The 22762-nt window shown below is 44.2% G+C and overlaps 1 protein-coding gene across 5 annotated transcripts in view; it reads right to left on the bottom strand.

Moving 5' to 3' along the window:
• Positions 1–3165: 3165 nt before the first annotated feature.
• LOC110534855 (protein Jade-1) overlaps positions 3166–22762 on the bottom strand; it is a 287817-nt gene continuing 268220 nt past the window's right edge. For 3 of the 5 annotated variants that reach the window (XM_036989744.2, XM_036989746.2, XM_090185913.1), the window contains one exon: positions 4135–10149. In XM_036989744.2, coding sequence (XP_036845639.1) covers positions 9215–10149 — 935 coding nt within the window. In that variant the 3' untranslated portion in view covers positions 4135–9214. Of the gene's footprint in view, positions 10150–10893; positions 11027–22762 lie in introns of those variants that run through there. The other 2 variants (XM_036989745.2, XM_090185916.1) reach the window with 2 other exon arrangements.

Below are 22762 nucleotides of genomic sequence, written 5' to 3'. Positions count from 1 at the left end.
AGCCGAGTACTAGGTGAGGAATGAAGGAGCCATTGATTTTGAAGTCATTTAATATGGCCACAAGAGGTCACTAGAGGTGGGTAATTGAGTGTTTCACTGTCAACACCTCCCTTCCTACGTACACTGTTCTGCCAGTCAGGCCAGTTGATGTAGACGTCCTGTCATGGTAGCAGCCACCATTTATGTTACTAAGTGATGCTCGGCTATAGCATTGGCATAATCATGGCAGCAAATGCCACTCCGAAGTTACTTTTTTCCACCTACCCTGCAGGAGACAAAATGATGGCTGCTCCCTCGTGTGGCAGGATGACCCAACTGCAACCTGTTTCTGTTTAGGAATGTTACACAAGAGGAAGAAGAGGACATGGGGGTTATTCACCAACAAACACATTACAGTCACATCACATTTACCAACTGTTTGTTCATACTGACCGACTGAATGACATCAGAGGTATCAATGAGTCTATCTAACCAGCAGTGAGGCTATCAAAAAATTATACTGAACAAAAATATAAATGCAACATGCAACAATTTCAAAGATTCTACTGAGTTACAGTTCATATAAGGAAATCAGTCAATTGAAATACATTAATTAGGCCCTAATCTATGGATTTCACATGACTGGGAATACACATTTATCTGTTGGTCACAGATACCTTAAATAAAAAGGGTAGGGGTGTGGATCAGAAAACCAGTCAGTATTTGGTGTGACCACCATTTGCCTATTGCAGCGCAACATCTCCTTCACACAGAGTTGATCAGGCTGTTGATTGTGGCCTATGGAATGTTGGCCCACTCCTCTTCAATGGCTGTGCCAAGTTGCTGGATATTAGTGTGAACTGGTACACGCTGTCGTACACGTCAATCCAGAGCATCTCAAACATGCTCAATGGGTGACATGTCTAGTAAGAATGCAGGCCATGGAAGATCTGGGACATTTTCAACTTCCAGGAATTACAGATCCTTCTTACATGATCAATGTTGAAACATGAGGTGATGGTGGTGGATGAATGACATTGCAACGGGCCTCAGGATCTCGTCATGGTATCTCTGTGCATTCAAATTGCCATCAATAAAATGCAATTGTGTTCATTGTCCGTAGTTTATGCCTGCCCATACCATAACCCCACCGCCACCATGGGGGACTCTATTCACAACGTTGACAGCAAACCGCTCGCCCACACAACGCCATACAACTGGTCTGCGGTTGTGAGGCCTGTTGGACGTACTGCCAAATTCTCTAAAATTACGTTGGAAGTGGCTTATGGTCGAGAAATTAACATTAAATTATCTGGCAATAGCTCTAGTGGACATCCCTGCAGTCAGTGTGCCAATTGCACGCTCCCTCAAAACTTAAGACATCCGTGGCATTGTGTTGTGTGACAACATTTAGTGGAATTTTATTGTCCCCAGCACAAGGTGCACTTATGCAATGATCATGCTGTTTAATTAGCTTATTGATATGCCACACCTGTCAGGTTGATGGATTATCTTGGCAAAAGAGAAATGCTCACAAACAGGGATGTAAACAAATTTGTGCACAAAACTTGAGGAAAACTACATTTTTTGTGTGTATCAAACATTTCTGGGATCTTTTATTTCAGCTCATGAAACATGGGACCAACAGTTTACATGTTGCGTTGATATTTTTGTTTAGTATATGTAAAAAGAATAAAGCGAGGCCTAAAGACACCCGTACCACTACTTATTGAATCAACTAACTTTTAGTTTTGATTGATTTTCTCTCAAGGATTATTTGTCTGTACAGTCCAACACACTGTTCTTAACTGACTTGAAGGGTTAAATAAAGGTAACCCCCCCCCAAAACACACACACACACACACACACACACACACACACACTACATTGAGGTAATTTAGCAGCTCTTATCCAGAGCGACTTACAGTGCATTGAACAAAGGTAGCTACGACAGCCACATATCACTTCCTTAAAAAGCAGCTGCTCTACTCCCACTAGTTTCCCACATGCAGGCTAGAGGCAGCCATGCTGAGTATTTACTAGGGGTAGTATGGGAAGTCATACGTCACTTACAGCAAAGTGCCCTGCCTGGACCCAGGTCAAGAGCAACAATAACAAACTAGCTTTAATTTCCAGCAGCTTGGTGTGTAGGATACTTTAAACAAGCACTCCACAAAGTCAACGCCTGTTTCTTTAAGAGCAGCGGGATACTCTAATTCATAGCAGAGCATACAGACAGACACGCTCTTAACATTTAGCCTTTATGGATGGGAACAGGCGATTCCAGATAATGTAAGAATGATTTATTCAAACTAGCCTTTGGGTTCATCCCAAATGGCATCATATTCCCTAATTTAGTGCACAGGCCCAAAGGGATCTGGTAAAAAGTAGTACACTATAACGGGAATGTGGTGCCATTTAGGACGTATCCATTGTGTTATGTTTCAACCCAGAGTTGCTCTGCATGCTGGATGTCCTGGTGGTGTTGTATGAACATGGCAGAAGTCCATGAACATTTTGTTATAAAGATGATCTTGCTTCATCGATTCTTCAATTTATGGTATGTTTTGGTTTAGATGCTAATTTGGAAACGTCAACTGTTGATATAGGGGCATGGTATAGTTAGCTACAGAATGTGCCATCAAGCACTGAAAGTAACTAGCTGTATGAGGATTCTATTGTAAATGTATTAATACCAACTAATTCATCACCTTAAGCTATTCTTACACATGCAGCTATGATGTCAACATTCACTAGGCCTACAACTTGGGATGTTTTGTATGTTATGGGGCAATCGATCTCACAACCTACATGTGAAATACAAGTGATAGAAACAGTCTCTGACAACAATCCAGGGAGTATCTAGTCTAGTTACCGCCGAGTCCAGATAGAGTCGCACTGGTTGAATAAATCAACCTGGAATGCTCTTTAAAGGGGAATTCTGGCAATGATACATCCATTTTTTGGACTTCTAAATGAATGATATCTAGCCATTGATTCTTGAAGCATATAACTTATAAATGCCTCATGAGCTTAGTTCAACTATCTTACCCTATCCCTCAAATGTTTACCAAAAAGGGTTGGGGTGTCTGCTTTGTTGTGATTTCAATCGCAGATTGCCCTTTAAAAAGAAGAGATGAGCTGTTGGGATGGTGACCTGAACAGAGAGACGAGCGAGAGCATGTGTACACAGAAAGCACTGCTTTATTGACTACGCTGGTCAACCACTCTAGAGTGCCGGGGGGAGGAGGGGGGAACAGGGTCATAGTGGACGCAGCCGTCGTCAAGGCAACACAAACAGCATGCAGATACAGTCACATGGAACATCATATTGCTTTTTAATGTTTTGCTTAACATTGAAATTGTACAAAAAGGAAAAATAGGTTTTTGCACTAATGAAAAATACATGTTTAATTTTTCCTCCTACAAAGAAGATTCTAATACAAGAAAATAAATATTGCAAAAAAAAGCCCCAAAATAATTTAAAATAGCTTTCCTTTTTAATATATGTTCAATATTTATCTTTGCTATTAACAAATGGCACAATATTCTTTGAAACAAAAAATACAGCAGGATAAACTCCTGCAACATTCATATTATCGTATTGTATAACTGATGCAGATAGAGCCAAAATGGGTGAGGAATTGAATTGTACACGGCAGCAGTAGATTTCAGCGCCTTTTAAGGACAAATAACACAGGCAGGTGGAGGAGGGAGGAGGAAACCATGTCAGAGTCTGCTTCGATAAGAGAGATCACTGACTCCTATCAAAATGATGGATGTGACCAGTAGGAGATACAGGACAGGTATTTAGAGAGTTAACATCCCAAATGTCACCCTGTTCCCTAGTGCAATACTTTTGACCAGAGCCCTAAGGGCCCTGGTCAAAAGTAGTGCACTTCATAGAGAATACAGTGCCATTTGGGATGTAGCCTGAATTTGGAGGCAGAAAAGTGATGCCAGATCAGTTACAAAAACTGCAAAAAATCTGAGCTTGGCTCGCTTGCAGAGACACTAATGGTAAATTGGCCCAACCTTAGGAGGAGCAGCTGTGGTTCTGGATATTAAACCTTATCTCCTGGAAATGGACTCATAAGTGCATACAGGTCAGGAAACGAACATCGCAAAAAACATTTGAAATGTCATTGGATTACATTTTTATTTTATTTTTAAGTTTGAGCCTCTAACTTCTGGAGGGGAACTATTGGTTTTAATGAGAGCAACACATTCTGTGACCCTGCTGGTCAGAAATAGTTTGTGTGCATCCCAAATGGCATCCTATTTCCTTGATAGTGCACTACTTTTGACCAAGGCCAGTAGTACACTATAAAAGGAATATTGTACCATTTGAGACCCGGCCGCTGTGCTGCCAGAGAACAGGGGTTAGTTTCCTGTGAGCGTTCGCCATGGAGGAAGTGAGAGGACAAGAGGTCTCTATCAGGCTTCAGCTGCACGCTGTTCACACACTGGAGAGCCGGCCTGGCCAATTGAACTATCAGCCCACTGGGGAGCCGGCCTGGCCAATTGAACCATCAGCCCACTGGGGAGCTGGCCTGGCCAACTGAACTATCAGCCCACTGGGGAGCCGGCCTGGCCAACTGAAATATCAGCCCACTGGGGAGCCGGCCTGGCCAACTGAACTATCAGCCTACTGGGGAGCCGGCCTGGCCAACTGAACTATCAGCCCACTGGGGAGCCGGCCTGGCCAACTGAACTATCAGCCCACTGGGGAGCCGGCCTGGCCAACTGAACTATCAGCCTACTGGGGAGCCGGCCTGGCCAACTGAACTATCAGCCCACTGGGGAGCCGGCCTGGCCAACTGAACTATCAGCCCACTGGGGAGCCGGCCTGGCCAACTGAACTATCAGCCCACTGGGGAGCCGGCCTGGCCAACTGAACTATCAGCCCACTGGGGAGCCGGCCTGGCTAATTGAAATATCAGCCCACTGGGGAGCCGGCCTGGCCAACTGAAATATCAGCCTACTGGGGAGCCGGCCTGGCTAATTGAAATATCAGCCTACTGGGGAGCCGGCCTGGCCAACTGAACTATCAGCCCACTGGGGAGCCGGCCTGGCTAATTGAAATATCAGCCTACTGGGGAGCCGGCCTGGCCAATTGAAATATCAGCCTACTGGGGAGCCGGCCTGGCCAACTGAACTATCAGCCCACTGGGGAGCCGGCCTGACTAATTGAAATATCAGCCTACTGGGGAGCCGGCCTGGCCAACTGAAATATCAGCCTACTGGGGAGCCGGCCTGACCAACTGAAATATCAGCCTACTGGGGAGCCGGCCTGACCAACTGAAATATCAGCCTACTGGGGAGCCGGCCTGGCCAATTGAACTATCAGCCCACTGGGGAGCCGGCCTGGCCAATTGAAATATCAGCCTACTGGGGAGCCGGCCTGGCCAATTGAAATATCAGCCTACTGGGGAGCCGGCCTGGCCAATTGAAATATCAGCCTACTGGGGAGCCGGCCTGGCTAATTGAAATATCAGCCTACTGGGGAGCCGGCCTGACCATTTAAACTGCAATTAGCAATTCCCCCTTTTGTTTTATCAAATAATTTTCTCTCTGGTTGTATAAAACAAATGCAAAGAAAGCAAATAAAATGAGCTCCAGTAAAAACAGAAGTGTTTGCACTGAGTTTGTGTGCCACACAGAAAAAGGGAGAGACGGGTGTTGTTCAGATTCCCTGCCTGTTTAAGTACACTGTGTGGACAGGGCGCAAACACTCTCTCTAAGCAGCAGAGTGACAAACGCTCTCTCCACTACACATGCATGTCATTATTTGACCTTAAAGTCTGTTCCTTTGATCCTGCTGTGCTTCAAAACAATGAAGGAGTCAAGGCGGGCTGGCGGAACACTGAAGCAGGGAGGGGAGTGAGACAGAACCCTAGTCTGTGGGGTGGGTGTTGGATTGGAACCATACTTCACTGTGTGGAAGCAGTCCGTCAACTGTCAGAGTGCTAAAGCGCCAATAAGGAAGCAGTTGGTCTGATTATGAGTCAGCATTCTAGTTATATGAGCCGCGGCAGAAGCGTTACAAAAACAGCTTGCGAAGGCTTTTAACAAGGAAACAAAACGGTCTCTAGTACAGTATTATACACTATTGTTGGTGCATACAAAAACCAGATAGGTAAACGGCAGTCAAACTACTACAGCCTTGAACCAGTTCCCTATGGGAGGAAGTAACTAACACAGAAGAGGAGATCCTTCTCAATGACGTCATCGTTGTGTTCTGTTAGTGTGCTGATGGCCTTTTCACGCTACAAACGACAACAACAACAACAGCAGCAGCAGTTCCTAGGTGGTACGGAGACAGCACTAGGACATTCATCCACAGCTACACCAAAGCATCCTTTCTCAACCCTATTTCAGGGGACCAACCGTCCGAATGTATGTTTTGTTCCAGCTCAGCACTAACACATCCTAAATTCAACTGATCATCAATTTGATGATCTGTATCAGGTGTGTTAGTGTGGGCTGGAACAAAACACGCAACCCTGTGGGTGCTCAGGAATGGGGCAAAGAAACCCTGCTTGAGGAGGATAATAGTAATCCATAGGTACTCTGTCGGATATTACTGTCCATCGAGGATATAATACCATCTATCCCTCCATCCATCTATAATCTGTATGAAAAGTGCAGTCACCTGCTGGACTAAAAGACCTCACCACCTCACTAAAATGCCAGCCTACTGTTTCTGAGAGGAAGCGGAGGAAGAGGGCGTAGATGCCCCACTCCAATAATAACAACCTGTTTTCTATTACGTTAGGGGCCGTACATGAAGGGCTCCGTCTAAAACACTGTCTAGTCTAAATTGGTGTATATATTGAATATTGAAACCAAGTTTACATTTCATCGTCTTAGCAACACGTAAACGACTAGGTGTTTGGGTGGATTCGGTGAGGCTACTACAGCGCTAACCCTATTCATCCACCCAGACGACCTATTTGCAGACAACAATAAGCATGGTTGTTGTTATTGCGTACGTTGCAATCATAGAGTAAGAATGAATAGAATGTGCTACTCATTCTATTTCTATGGTTATACTGGTCTGTCTCCAAGGGTTACGGTGGATGGAAAGGAAGTGGCCAAAGGAAGTAACCGGACTGGCTGCAGACAGACAGACAGACAGACAGAGCCACCTGACCAATACACTGTTTTAGGGGGTTTCATCCTGAATATGGGTCCCATCCGGGGACCGGACAAAAACACAAAAATCCAGTCATCTTCTACATTCCAACTCTGTGATAACAGCACTGGGGGTGTCAGTGGGCTCTGAACCATCAGCCACACACACACACACACACACACACACACACACACGGTTCAGCAGCATTCAACTCTTCCCAGGTAGGGGGCAGGGGGGAACTGCGACACTCCATCCAGAGTAGGTCAGTGGCACAGAGGGCCAGTAAGTAACAGCCTTAAGGGAGCAGGGAATGGGAGGGTCCAAGGTGGAATAGTGGTGGTGGGTGTTAAAGCCGAGCCACACCAGGCCAGAGCAGGCCTGAGCAATGCAGAACTCCCAATTGAATCGACTAGAACAGCGCTGCTGGCATCAGGTAGATTTCCGTATTCATGTCCTTCAGCGGATCCCATGGTGACACCGGAGAGTGAGGCTGCGTCCCAACCGGCACCATGTGCACTATCTAGGGAATAGGGTGTTGTTTAGGATGCTACCAGAGTGAGTGCATGCTGCCCAGTTTGTTTTACACTGTTCTTTGGCATCATCAACTCAGGAGACAGCCAGTTGGGTAGTAGAAGTAGCAGTAGTAGTGTACTGATTGAGACAGGAGAAAAGCTCTCAGTACAGTAGTAGTCAGTTCAAACAGTGAAGCTTTGCCAAAGGAACTTTTTCTATACATACTTATATGTATAAAATAGCCTTTTTATAGTATAATATATTTACGGTTTAACTTTGATTTCAATACATTTTCAACCCTTCTTATATATCTTCTTCGATTTTTTTAAACCCTGAGAAAATACTGTGGACCACTTTAAGTATAAAATACAACTCTCTGAGACGAAAAAACAAGAGTTAAAACACATTTACAAAGAACTAAAAAAAGAAGTCAGAATCCAGGAGTCTGTACTGTAGCTGATTATACCACTCGTCTGACGGGAGCAACAACGACTCCAGAAGTTGCTTTGTTGGGGCAGCAATTTGCACAAATATGGTAGAACTGTGTATCTGTGTGGCTTTGCGTGCGGTTGGGTTGATTCATGGCAAAAGCTGTATATACATCCTTTTTTAGGCACTACAATTAAGGTCATCTGTTTCGGTACGCTTGATTACCAATACAACAGGTTTCCCTTTTTTGATTGTAACAAATCAGATTATAGAAGTGATTGATAAACTCATTTTGGGGGAGCGACAGAAGGCACACAATTCGTTAAATATTGTTTCTCCAATGATTCAAACGGAAGAGGAGGCAGAGTCAGTGAAGAGCTGACGTAATTCTCAAACAGTATGTTACAACAACGGCTGAATGCAGAGGGAGTAGCTTTGAGAATGTAATCATGTGTGTGTTTGTGTAATGTGTGTGGTGTATATGTATGTGAGTGTGTTTATGCACAATGTTTGCATTACAGTTCCTGTTAGCTATTTGTGCTTTTAAAGGCTAATATTTGTGTGATATTTTCTGTATATTTCTCAGACTGATGGGTCTGTTCTGGGTCTGATTCTGAACTGAAAGGCTTTTTAAACATTATATCCCAGGGATTGCATCATGGGATCCATCTTAGGTCATTTGAAAATAAGTGATTCACCTGAACTAGCTTATAATGTCCACAAAGTATTCACCCCAACTCTTGTGGTTAGTTACCACTGACCCCACGTTGCTAGAAAGGGTTGATGACATGGTTAACCACCGTGTTATACATCTAAACCAAATAAAACCTAAACGTAACGTAGTCCAAATCCACTTTCTCTTCTTACATCATCATACAGCCGTTGTTACTTTAACTACTAACATCTAGAGCCTCATTGTTTAACTATGTAGCAGCTACATTCAAATCCCCAGAACAGAGCAGATAAACTGATTCATGACTAGTGATGTACCGAGATTTGGTTCATTAAATCAATCTAGAAAGAAAATAACTACAATTTGAATATCAAGACAGAAGCCGTGGCAGAGGGAGCTGGGATGGAGCTCCAGTCAGTCTGAGAAAACAGTGTGTGTTCTGGTCGATGGTGTGTGTATGTGTGCGCGCGTCTCAGTTTTTTCTACAAAGCCAGCACGCTCCTCCTCAGCAGGTCCTCGCTCCCAGAATGCAACTGAGCCAGACGAAGCTTGCGGGCGCTGGAGTGTGTGTCTGAGTCGCTCTGCTCGGCGTCAGAGAAGTAGCAGTCTGTCTCGGGGTCCAGCAGCGATGATGATGTCTCCTTCACTGGGTGGGAGACGGGGTGGGGGTCCCTCTCTCTCTCCCTTTCCAGGGGGCGCTCCACAGCTTCCTGCAACGCCCCACCTTTCCCCCGGGACTTGCCCTGCCGATGCAGGCGGAGGCGTAAGGCCGTGCGGGGAATGGGACCCCCCCCTGACCCCCACTCAGGCACTGTCCCAGGACTACTGCATGGAGGGAAACAGGAGGCCAGGGGGGAGGACGCTACCCCAGTACCCGTGAGGCTGTCCCAGGGGCCACGCTCCTCCGAGATGTGACAGGAGTCCATTTTGGAGGTGGGCGGCTGCGGTGGCGGGTCCAGGGGGGCCTCAGTGCTCCTGGTCTGGGGGTGGCGGTGGTGGAGGGCCTTGGTGCCCCGGGACCTTTCCCCTCTACGAGCCCCATGGCCTGGCCTCTCCTCTGCCAGTAGAGCCCCCTTGGCTGTGGAGGCTGCGGTGGCTGCAGCAGCAGGGGGGGTGTCGGTTGTTGCTGCGGCGGTGTTGGTGGTGGAGTGATGGCCCCGGGTTCGGGGCTTGCCCCGGGTCTTGCGGCCCAGCTGAGGGGTCTTCCAGGTGGACTTCATGGAGTGGTCCATCATAAGGCTGAGCAGGTTCTCCTCTCCCTGCAGCAGCTGGTCAGACAGCAGGCTGGCCGTCTTGTCACGGTGCTGCCCGGCTTCTAGGGCCCACTTGCTCAGCATGTCATCAGCCGTGATCTGCACCGACTGGGCCAGCCAGCTGTCAAACAGGGAGTTGTCCAGAGGGAAGGTCTTGGGGAATCCTGGGGGAGAGATAGACAGACGAAAGGTGAGAGGGACCATAGAAACCACACTACAGAGCAGGGGTGTCAAACTCACTTCCTGGAGGGCAGTGTGTCTGCTGGTTTTGTTATTTCCTTTCAATTCATGTCCAATTAAGACAGACAACTAGGTCAGGGGAGATGCTAATTAAACATTGACCTTAATTGATCAATTAAGTACAAGGGAGGACTGAAAAACAGACACACGGCCCTCCAGGAATTGAGTTTGACACCCTTGAGATTCACAGTGCTTCGGTTGATCTGACTATGACCATGATTGTAATGAATAATGAATGTCTGTGGGAGGTTAGTAACATCAAATGTTCCATCCAAAATATAAAGCCTTCTGGGAGGAAGTCTGGAAGAACCTTGGAACCCATAGGGAGAGGAAGTCTGGAACAACCCTGGAACCCATAGGAAGAAGAAGTTTGGAAGAATCCTGGAACCCATAGGAAGTATACGTCTGGAACAGCCCTGGAACCCATAGAAAGAGGAAGTCTGGAACAACCCTGGAACCCATAGGAAGAAGAAGTTTGGAAGAATCCTGGAACCTATAGGAAGAAGAAGCCTGGAACAATCCTGGAACCCATAGGAAGAGGAAGTCTGGAACAACCCGGGAACCCATAAGAAGAGGAAGTCTCACAACCCTGGAACCCATTGGAAGAATCCTGGAACCCATATGAAGAACTGAGACTGCACTTGTGAAGGTGGTAAATTACCCTTTTAATGGCGTCAGACCGAGGCTCTGCACCTGTCCTCGTGCTCCTAGACCTTAGTGCTGCTTTTGATACCATTAATCACCACATTCTTTTGGAGAGATTGGAAACCCAAATTGGTCCTGGCCTGGTTTAGATCTTATCTGTCGGAAAGATATCAATTTGTCTCTGTGAATGGTTTGTCCTCTGACAAATCAACTGTGTTCCTCAAGGTTCCGTTTTAGGACCACTATTGTTTTCACTATATATTTTACCTCTTGGGGATGTCATTCGAAAACATAATGTTAACTTTCACTGCTATGCGGATGACACACAGCTGTACATTTCAATGAAACATGGTGAATTCCCAAAATTGCCCTCGCTGGAAGCCTGTGTTTCAGACATAAGGAAGTGGATGGCTGCAAACTTTCTACTTTCAAACTCGGACAGAACAGAGATGCTTGTTCTAGGTCCCAAGAAAAAAATAGATCTTCTGTTGAATCTGACAATCTTGATGGTTGTACAGTCGTCTCAAATAAAACTGTGAAGGACCTCATCGTTACTCTGGACCCTGATCTCTCTTTTGACCAACATATCAGGACTGTTTCAAGAATAGCTTTTTTCCATCCACGTAACATTGCAAAAATCAAAAACTTTGTCCAAAAATGATGCAGAAAAATTAATCCATGCTTTTGTCACTTCTAGGTTAGACTACCGCAAAGCTCTACTTTCTGGCAACCCGGATAAAGCACTAAATAAACTTCAGTTAGTGCTAAATACGGCTGCTAGAATCCTGACTAGAACCAAAATATTTGATCAGGGCTTTCTCCTAATTTGATCATATTACTCCAGTGCTAGCCTCTCTACACTGGCTTCCTGTCAAAGCAAGGGCTGATTTCAAGGTTTTACTGCTAACCTACAAAGCATTACATGGGCTTGCTCCTACCTATCTCTCTGATTTGGTCCTGCCGGACATACCTACACGTACGCTACGGTCACAAGACGCAGGCCTCCTAATTGTCCCTAGAATTTCTAAGCAAACAGCTGGAGGCAGGGCTTTCTCCTATAGAGCTCCATTTTTATGGAACGGTCTGCCTACCCATGTCAGAGACGCAAACTCGGTCTCAACCTTTAAGTCTCTACTGAAGACTCATCTCTTCAGTGGGTCATATGATTGAGTGTAGTCTGGCCCAGGAGTGGGAAGGTGAACGGAAAGGCTCTGGAGCAACGAACCGCCCTTGCTGTCTCTGCCTGGCCGGTTCCCCTCTCTCCACTGGGATTATCTGCCTCTAACCCTATTACAGGGGCTGAGTCACTGGCTTACTGGTGCTCTTCCATGCCGTCTCTAGGAGGGGTGTGTAACTTGAGTGGGTTGAGTCACTGACGTGGTCTTCCTGTCTGGGTTGGCGTCCCCCCTTGGGTTGTGCCGTGGCGGAGATCTTTGTGGGCTATACTCGGCCTTGTCTCAGGATGGTAAGTTGGTGGTTGAAGATATCCCTCTAGTGGTGTGGGGGCTGTGATTTGGCAAAGTGGGTGGGGTTATATCCTGCCTGGTTGGCACTGTCCGGGGTACCATTGGATGAGGCCACAGTGTCTCCTGACCCCTCCTGTCTCAGCCGCCAGTATTTCTGCTGCACTATTTTATGTGTCGGGGGGCTAGGGTCAGTTTGTTATATCTGGAGTACTTCTCCTGTCTTATCCGGTGTCCTGTGTGAATTTAAGTATGCTCTCTCTAATTCTCTCTTTCTTTCTTTCTTTCTTTCTCTCTCTCGGAGGACCTGAGCCCTAGGACCATGCCTCAGGACTACCTGGCATGATGACTCCTTGTTGTCCCCAGTCCACCTAGCCGTGCTGCTGCTCCAGTTTCAACTGTTCTGCCTGCGGCTATGGAACCCTGACCTGTTCACTGAAATTACTATTATTTGACCATGCTGGTCATTTATGAACATTTGAAGATCTTGGCCATGTTCTGTTATAATCTCCACCCGGCACAGCCAGAAGAGGACTGGCCACATCTCATAGCCTGGTTCCTCTCTAGGTTTCTTCCTAGGTTTTGGCCTTTCTATGGAATTTTTCTGAGCCACCGTGCTTCTACACCTGCATTGCTTGCTGTTTGGGGTTTTAGGCTGGGTTTCTGTACAGCACTTTGATATATCAGCTGATGTAAGAAGGGCTACAGTGCCTTGCGAAAGTGAACTTTGCGACCTTTTGCCACATTTCAGGCTTCAAACATAAAGATATAAAACTGTATTTTTTTGTGAAGAATCAACAACAAGTGGGACACAATCATGAAGTGCAATGACATTTATTGGATATTTCAAACTTTTTTAACAAATCAAAAACTGAAAATTGGGCGTGCAAAATTATTCAGCCCCTTTACTTTCAGTGCAGCAAACTCTCTCCAGAAGTTCAGTGAGGATCTCTGAATGATCCAATGTTGACCTAAATGACTAATGATGATAAATACAATCCACCTGTGTGTAATCAAGTCTCCGTATAAATGCACCTGCACTGTGATAGTCTCAGAGGTCCGTCAAAAGCGCAGAGAGCATCATGAAGAACAAGGAACGCACCAGGCAGGTCCGAGATACTGTTGTGAAGAAGTTTAAAGCCGGATTTGGATACAAAAAGATTTCCCAAGCTTTAAACATCCCAAGGAGCACTGTGCAAGCGATAATATTGAAATGGAAGGAGTATTAGACCACTGCAAATCTACCAAGACCTGGCCGTCCCTCTAAACTTTCAGCTCATACAAGGAGAAGACTGATCAGAGATGCAGCCAAGAGGCCCATGATCACTCTGGATGAACTGCAGAGATCTACAGCTGAGATGGGAGACTCTGTCCATAGGACAACAATCAGTTGTATATTGCACAAATCTGGCCTTTATGGAAGAGTGGCAAGAAGAAAGCCATTTCTTAAAGATATCCATAAAAAGTGTCGTTTAAAGTTTGCCACAAGCCACCTGGGAGACACACCAAACATGTGGAAGAAGGTGCTCTGGTCAGATGAAACCAAAATGGAACTTTTTGGCAACAATGCAAAACGTTATGTTTGGCGTAAAAGCAACACAGCTGAACACACCATCCCCACTGTCAAACATGGTGGTGGCAGCATCATGGTTTGGGCCTGCTTTTCTTCAGCAGGGACAGGGAAGATGGTTAAAATTGATGGGAAGATGGATGGAGCCAAATACAGGACCATTCTGGAAGAAAACCTGATGGAGTCTGCAAAAGACCTGAGACTGGGACGGAGATTTGTCTTCCAACAAGACAATGATCCAAAACATAAAGCAAAATCTACAATGGAATGGTTCAAAAATAAACATATCCAGGTGTTAGAATGGCCAAGTCAAAGTCCAGACCTGAATCCAATCGAGAATCTGTGGAAAGAACTGAAAACTGCTGTTCACAAATGCTCTCCATCCACCCTCACTGAGCTCGAGCTGTTTTGCAAGGAGGAATGGGAAAAAATTTCAGTCTCTCGATGTGCAAAACTGATAGAGACATACCCCAAGCGACTTACAGCTGTAATCGCAGCGAAAGGTGGCGCTACAAAGTATTAACTTAAGGGGGCTGAATAATTTTGCACGCCCAATTTTTCAGTTTTTGATTTGTTAAAAAAGTTTGAAATATCCAATAAATGTCGTTCCACTTCATGATTGTGTCCCACTTGTTGTTGATTCTTCACAAAAAAATACAGTTTTATATCTTTATGTTTGAAGCCTGAAATGTGGCAAAAGGTCGCAAAGTTCAAGGGGGCCGAATACTTTCGCAAGGCACTGTATATAAATACAATTGATTTGATTTGAATTAGAAGTTTGGAAGAACCCTGGAACCCATAGAAAGAGGAAGTCTGGAACAACCCTGCAACCCGTAGGAAGAGGAAGTCTGGAACAACCCTGGAACCCATAGGAAGAGGAAGTCTGGAACAACCCTGGAACCCATAGGAAGAGGAATTCTAACAACCTTGGAACCCATAGGAAGAGGAAGTGTAGGACTGACTGAGTGACGGAGTACAGAATGGGGGATTTGACCACACTTTCTTTCACTGAATTTAAAATAATTTCACAGCCAGCATGTGTGTCCCCCAAATCGCACCCTATTCCCCATATAGTGCACTACTTTTAACCAGAGACTTGAGGGCTGGTCAAAAGTAGTGCAGTACATAAGGAATAGGGTTCCATTTGGGACTCACCCTATCAACCCACTTCCTGTGTGAGTCTAAACAATTCATTAGCCCTGTACTTGGTCTGTCAGTCCGTCTGTGCTTTGTCACCACCACCAGGGACTTTCACTGTCAAACGCAGCTTTTGGAGACGACGCATGCTGTCTGTGTATATAAGATATGCATGGCTCCTTGTCTGTCATTATGGCCCAGTGTTAGCTGCCAGAGCCTCTCTGCAGCCTGGCAACTCCGGTTCTCACAAGGCCAGACAATAGAGGGAGAGAAAACCAGAGGTGGGACCAAGTCACTATTATTCGAGTCACAAGCAGGTCTCAAGTCAAAAGGTCTGAGTTCAAGTCGAGTCCCAAGAACAACGGGTCGAGTCTCGAGTGAAGTCCAAGTCGTGCATTCTAAGAGCAAGTCAAGTCGAGTCACAAGCCTTAAGTCAAGTAAAAAAAAAATCTAAGCATGGAATGTTCAACTACAAATCTGTGTCTATTTATTGAGGCTACCAGGCCTTTTCATTATTTTGTCTACAACACATTTTGATGATGTAATTGTAAAATAGGGACATGTTGCAGTCATAAGGGCATGAAATCAGCAGAAGTCAAGGCAGGTTGACGTGCTCAGAGTGTAGATTTATTTACAGGTCTTGGTGATCCAATGGTGAAAGCACCATATCATACAAAATATACAAGTAGATTTACCAAATATACACAGGCTTGCTGATTCGTTGAACATGGCACGTATATAACCACAACCAGTTAGCAAGTCGGAAATTTCTGAGCATTTCCTAGTTGACTAGTACGTGAACGCGGCAACTGTGCCACAAAATGAGTGACAAAACCATAGAGGCGCAACTACTCCAACATTGACACAATCGTCACTCACATCGGTTTAAATGACCTTTGTTTTAGGCGATCTGAAGAACTGAGGGAGGACACCAATTATATTTTTTATTTTTTACACCCTGGCTAGCACAGGGAAGAGAATAATTACCTCTGGCCCCCTTCCGTACTACCGAAGGGGTTCAGAACGTTTCAGCCGACTTTTTGGCCTGAACTTGTACCCGAAGAAACTTTGCAACGACAGGAATGTCTCTTTTTGTGACAACTTTGATTTGCTGTGGGAGCAACCAGCACTTTTTAAAAGAGACGGGATTCACCCTAATTGCAGGGGTTCCAGAATTATTTCCAGCAACATCGCAAACTGTATTAGAGACAGACAGACATGGTCTGGTAGTGCTCCAGTTCTCCCTGTCAGAATAAGCAACAGAGGACTTGGAAAGCATATGAACTCCTATAGAAATGGCACTATGGCTATTGTGAGTAACCTACTTTATGTTTCTTTAACTCGAGTTAATACAAACAGTTATCGCCTACCATTCTGATGGATCGGAGACTGTCAGAAAACGTGGTTGTAACTTTAATAATTTGGTTGTTATTCCATTGGTTACTTTGAGGCAGATGCCTCAGAGGCAGAGGGGCCCACACTCATAGGACTATGGCACTTTTAAATGTTAGAGCAATCACAAGTAAAACCTTTCTCATGAATGACCTCATTACCTGGTTAAATAAAGGTGAAATAAAAAATAATAATAATAAAATTACAGAGTGAAAAGTTGATTGCATGTTTCTAACTGAAACATGGCTGTCATCAGACTGTAGTGCCTCTCTTAATGAAGCCTCCTCCCAGACGACAGCTTTTCATACTCTATCAGAAAAAGGAAAAAGGGTGGGAGGACAGCCTCTATTTTTACTAATGCTCTCAGCTGTAAGGTCATTTCGTTTGGCGATTTTAGGTCTTTTGAGCATCATACTTTACTGTTTAAATGTCAGCCACCAGTGCTGGCCATAACCCTGTATAGGCCACCAAAACACTGCCCCACGTTCTTTACTGATTTATCTGAAGTATTGTCTATTGTCCTTGAGAACTATGATAAAATCATTGTGCTGGGCGATATTAATATTCATGTTGAAAAAGACATGGACTCCAGGGCCATTGAATGTATTAATCTTTTGAGCTCTATGGACTTTATCCAACATGTTACTGTGCCCACACATAACCACGGCCGTACTCTGGACCTGGTTATTACCAAGGGTATTTCTATTGACATATCCTCTATTGTTGATATTGCCTTATCTGATCACCATAGTGTCTTTTTTACGACCTTGTAGCTCAGGGTAATACTGAACAAATTATTAAGAAATGCAACCTTACCTCTGAAGTTGCTACAGATTTCATGGAGTGTATGAACAATACTCCACTACCTATTCTGACTTCCTCTTCTGATGATTTAGATGACTAATAGCAAATTAAGAGCGACCATTGACGCCATAGCTCCAGTAAAGTTGAAAAGGGCCACATCCAAATGGAGAGCTCCTTGGATGAGTGAGGAAATTAATCAATTAAAAATTGCAGAAAGGCAGAGGCGCAGTGGTTAAGGGCGCTGTACTGCAGCGCCAGCTGTGCCGCCAGAGACTCTGGGTTCGCGCCCAGGCTCTGTCGTAACTGGCCGTGACTGGGAGGTCCGTGGGGCGACGCACAATTGGCCTAGCGTCGTCCGGGTTAGGGAGGGGTTGGCCGGTAGGGATATCCTTGTCTCGATCCGGGCGCAGTGCGCGCTAACCAAGGTTGCCAGGTGCACGGTGTTTCCTCCGACACATTGGTGCGGCTGGCTTCCGGGTTGGATGCGCGCTGTGTTAAGAAGCAGTGCGGCTTGGTTGGGTTATGTTTCGGAGGACGCATGACATTCAACCTTCGTCTCTCCTGAGCCCGTACGGGAGTTGTAGCGATGAGACAAGATAGTAGCTACAAAACAATTGGATACCACGAAATTGGGGAGAAAAAGGGGTCAAAAAAAAATACAAAAATAAAATAATAATAATAATTATCGTATAAAAAACAATCAATCTTAACATAATCACTAGTTAACTACACATGGTTGATGACATTACTAGTTTAACTAGTTTGTCCTGCGTTGCATATAATCAATGCGGTGCCTGTTAATTTATCATCGACTCACAGCCTACTTCGCCAAACGGGTGATGATTTAACAAAAGCACATTCGCGTCAGGGCATATACAGCTGTCACGCCCTGACCATAGAGAGCTCTTGGTTCTCTATGGTGTAGTAGGTCAGGGTGTGACTAGGGGGCATTCTAGTTTATAATTTCTGTTGTGTTCTAGTTAATATTTTCTATGTTGGTGTTTTGTATGATTCCCAATTAGAGGCAGCTGGAAATCGTTGTCTCTAATTGGGGATCATATTTATATTTAAGTAGATATTTCTCCCACCTGTGTTTGTGGGATATTGTTTTGTGTTTGTGCATGTGCACCACGTAGTCACGTTTAGTCGTTCGTTTACTGATTTATTGTTTTTTTCTTTAAGTTCACTTTGCAATAAATATGTGGAACTCAACATCCGCTGCGCCTTGGTCCAGTTCTTACGACAAGCAGTTTGGGCCGCCTGGCTCGTTGCTGTATGAAGACCATTTCTTCCTAATAAAGACTGTAATTAATTTGCCAGAATGTTACATAATTATGACATAACATTGAAGGTTGTGCAATGTAACAGCAATATTTAGACTTAGGGTTGCCACCCGTTCGATAAAATATGGAACGGTTCCGTATTTCACTGAAAGAATAAACGTTTTGTTTTCTAAATGATAGTTTACGAATTTGGCCATATTAGTGACATAAGGCTCATATTTCTGTGTGTTTATTATATTATAATTAACTCTATGATTTGATATTTGATAGAGCAGTCTGATTGAGTGGTGGTAAGCAGCAGCAGGCTCGTAAGCATTCATTTCCACTTTACTGTGTTTGCCAGCAGCTCTTCGAAATGCTTGAAGCACAGCGCTGTTTATGACTTCAAGCCTATCAACTCCCGAGATTAGGCTGGCAATACTACAGTGGCTATAAGAACATCCAATAGTCAAAGGTATATGAAATACAAATGGTATAGAGAGAAATAGTCCCATAATTCCTATAATAACTACAACCTAAAACTTCTTAACTGGGAATATTGAAGACTCATGTTAAAAGGAACCACCAGCTTTCATATGTTCTCTTGGAACTTAAACGGCAGCTTTTTTACATGGCACATATTCCACTTTTACTTTCTTCTCCAACACTTTGTTTTTGCATTATTTAAATCAAATTGAAAATGTTTCATTATTTATTTGAGACTATAACTTGATTTTAATGATGTATTATATTAAGTTAAAATAAAAGTGTTAATTCAGTATTGTTGTAATTGTCATAATTACAAATATATAAAAATGAATCGGTATCAGCTTTTTTTGGTCCTTCAATCGGTATCGGCGTTGAAAAATCATAATCGGTCGACCTCTCATTATGATATTCTGAGAGAGCAACTTGGCAAATATAACAAGGCCATTAGAAATGCCAGACGGGCTCATTTCTCTAACTTGATCACTATAAATCAGAATACTTAGAGAGTGCTCTTCTCTACCATTGATGCCCTGATAAATCCTTCCCCCGCAAACCTATGTGAACTTCCCTGTACATCTAAATGTGACGAGTTTACGGCATGTTTCAGAGATAAGATAACCAACATGATCTTAGAGTCAACACAGATGCTAAACAGCTCTCTGTCCTTGTACTCTTAGTGCTGCATTCCACACTGTTGATCATAATGTCGTTCTGGACAGACTGGAGAGGTGCGATGGCCTCTCCGATCCACTTCTAAATTGGTTTAGGACCTATTTAACCGGTCGAGAGTTTGTCACCATTGATGAACATAACTCAGAGAAAAGACACATCACATGTGGCGTTCCACAAGTTTCGATTTTGGTTCTGGTACGGTTCAGTTTATATATGTTACCCCTGGGCAGAGTTATCAGAAAGCACAGCATTGATTTTCACTGCTATGCAGACGATACACAACTTTTACATTTCTGTGTCACCAGAGGATTTTAGCTCCACGGATAAATGATTGATTTATTAGTGATTTAAATACTTGGTTGGCTCAACTTCCTCCTGCTAAATCAAGACAAGACTGAGGTACTTAATGTTGGAGCAAAAGCACAGAGAGAGAATCTAGGCGCACATTTTAATTCACGGGAAATAAAGATAAAAACACCAGCTAAAAAACGGAGGTATTATTTTAAATTCGGAACTAAATTTCCAATCACACATTAGGAATGTGACTAAAATAGCTTTTTAACACCTGGGAAACATTGTCAAGATGTGGCTGTTTCTCTCTCAGACTGATACAGAGAGACTCATCAAAGCTTTTATTACAAACAGGCTTGACTACTGTAATGCTCTCCTGTCTGGTCTACCCAAGAAAGCCATCGGTCAACTGCAAAACATACAGAATGCTGCAGCACGGGTACTGACCAAGACCAGATGGAGAGCACACATTACACCAGTTTTAAGGTCTCTGCACTGTAAAACATACAGAATGCTGCAGCACGGGTACTGACCAAGACCAGATGGAGAGCACACATTACACCAGTTTTAAGGTCTCTGCACTGTAAAACATACAGAATGCTGCAGCACGGGTACTGACCAAGACCAGATGGAGAGCACACATTACACCGGTTTTAAGGTCTCTGCACTGCAAAACATACAGAATGCTGCAGCACGGGTACTGACCAAGACCAGATGGAGAGCACACATTACACCAGTTTTAAGGTCTCTGCACTGGCTGCCTGTGAGTTTTGGAATTCATTTTAAGATTCTATTGGTTTTTAAATCAATCCATGATTGTGCACCGCAATACAATTCAGACATGCTTTAAGTTCTGTACCCAGTAGGTCCCTGAGGTCCTCTGTCACTGGCCTTTTAACTATCCCAAAGCCTAGGACCAAGAGGCATGGAGAGGCAGCCTTTAGTTACCATGCCCTCAGACTCTGCAATAGCCTGCCAGAAACTGTGGACATATTGAAAACATATATTTTTTGCTTTGCTTTTCCTCAGGGTGCTTTTTAGTTGTTCAGTTTGTGTCATTCTTTTGTTTTGTATCTTATGTTTGTTGTGTAGTAAATATTTCAGCTTTTATTTCAATGTTTTTAATTTGTTTTTTTATTGTAAATTGCTGTATAAATAAAGCTAGATTTGATTACTCCCGCTCCGTCAGTCTGGGAGATGCTGTATGATATCAGGGACAGTAAGCTATCAACTAAAGAGATGTTGAGCATGTTAACATCTCAGCACAGAGACACACATGGATGGAGGGAAATAAGGAAGGAGGGAGGAAGGGTAAGGAGGAAGGGTGTGGGATGCAGGGAAGGAGGAGAGTACAAAACAGAGATGATACTCAGCACACTTCTCTACCTCCCACTGCCATCCACTCTACTGTACCTGATTTATCCTAGTCTACTGTACCTGATTCCCTCTAGTCTACTGTACCTGATTCACTCTAGTCTACTGTACCTGATTCCCTCTAGTCTACTGTACCTGATTCACTCTACTGTACCTTATTAAAGCTAATCTACTTGTACCTTTTTTTATTTTTTTATTTATTTCACCTTTATTTAACCAGGTAGGCAAGTTGAGAACAAGTTCTCATTTACAATTGCGACCTGGCCAAGATAAAGCAAAGCAGTTTGACAGATACAACGACACAGAGTTACACATGGAGTAAAACAAACATACAGTCAATAATACAGTATAAACAAGTCTATATACGAAGTGAGCAAATGAGGTGAGATAAGGGAGGTAAAGGCAAAAAAAGGCCATGGCGGCAAAGTAAATACAAGTAAAACACTGGAATTGTAGTTTTGCAATGGAAGAATGTGCAAAGTAGAAATAAAAATAATGGGGTGCAAAGGAGCAAAATAAATAAATAAATAAAATACAGTAGGGAAAGAGGTAGTTGTTTGGGCTAAATTATAGGTGGGCTATGTACAGGTGCAGTAATCTGTGAGCTGCTCTGACAGCTGGTGCTTAAAGCTAGTGAGGGAGATAAGTGTTTCCAGTTTCAGAGATTTTTGTAGTTCGTTCCAGTCATTGGCAGCAGAGAACTGGAAGGAGAGGCGGCCAAAGAAATAATTGGTTTTGGGGGTGACTAGAGAGATATACCTTCTGGAGCGTGTGCTACAGGTGGGAGATGCTATGGTGACCAGCGAGCTGAGATAAGGGGGGACTTTACCTAGCAGGGTCTTGTAGATGACATGGAGCCAGTGGGTTTGGCGACGAGTATGAAGCGAGGGCCAGCCAACGAGAGTGTACAGGTTGCAATGGTGGGTAGTATATGGGGCTTTGGTGACAAAACGGATTGCACTGTGATAGACTGCATCCAATTTGTTGAGTAGGGTATTGGAGGCTATTTTGTAAATGACATCGCCAAAGTCGAGGATTGATAGGATGGTCAGTTTTACAAGGGTATGTTTGGCAGCATGAGTGAAGGATGCTTTGTTGCGAAATAGGAAGCCAATTCTAGATTTAACTTTGGATTGGAGATGTTTGATATGGGTCTGGAAGGAGAGTTTACAGTCTAACCAGACACCTAAGTATTTGTAGTTGTCCACGTATTCTAAGTCAGAGCCGTCCAGAGTAGTGATGTTGGACGGGTGGGCAGGTGCAGGCAGCGATCGGTTGAAGAGCATGCATTTAGTTTTACTTGCATTTAAGAGCAGTATGGCATTGAAGCTTGCCTGGAGGGTTGTTAACACAGTGTCCGAAGAAGGGCCGGAAGTATACAGAATGGTGTACCTGATTCATTCTAGTCTACTGTACCTGATTCACGCTAGTCTACTGT

Source organism: Oncorhynchus mykiss, chromosome 10 (genome assembly GCF_057628025.1).
Source record: "Oncorhynchus mykiss isolate SJ-2025 chromosome 10, ASM5762802v1, whole genome shotgun sequence".
In the NCBI taxonomy this organism is placed as follows: domain Eukaryota; kingdom Metazoa; phylum Chordata; class Actinopteri; order Salmoniformes; family Salmonidae; genus Oncorhynchus; species Oncorhynchus mykiss.
Note: the sequence above shows the minus strand (reverse complement) of the source record. Positions and strands in the feature narration are given on the sequence as shown.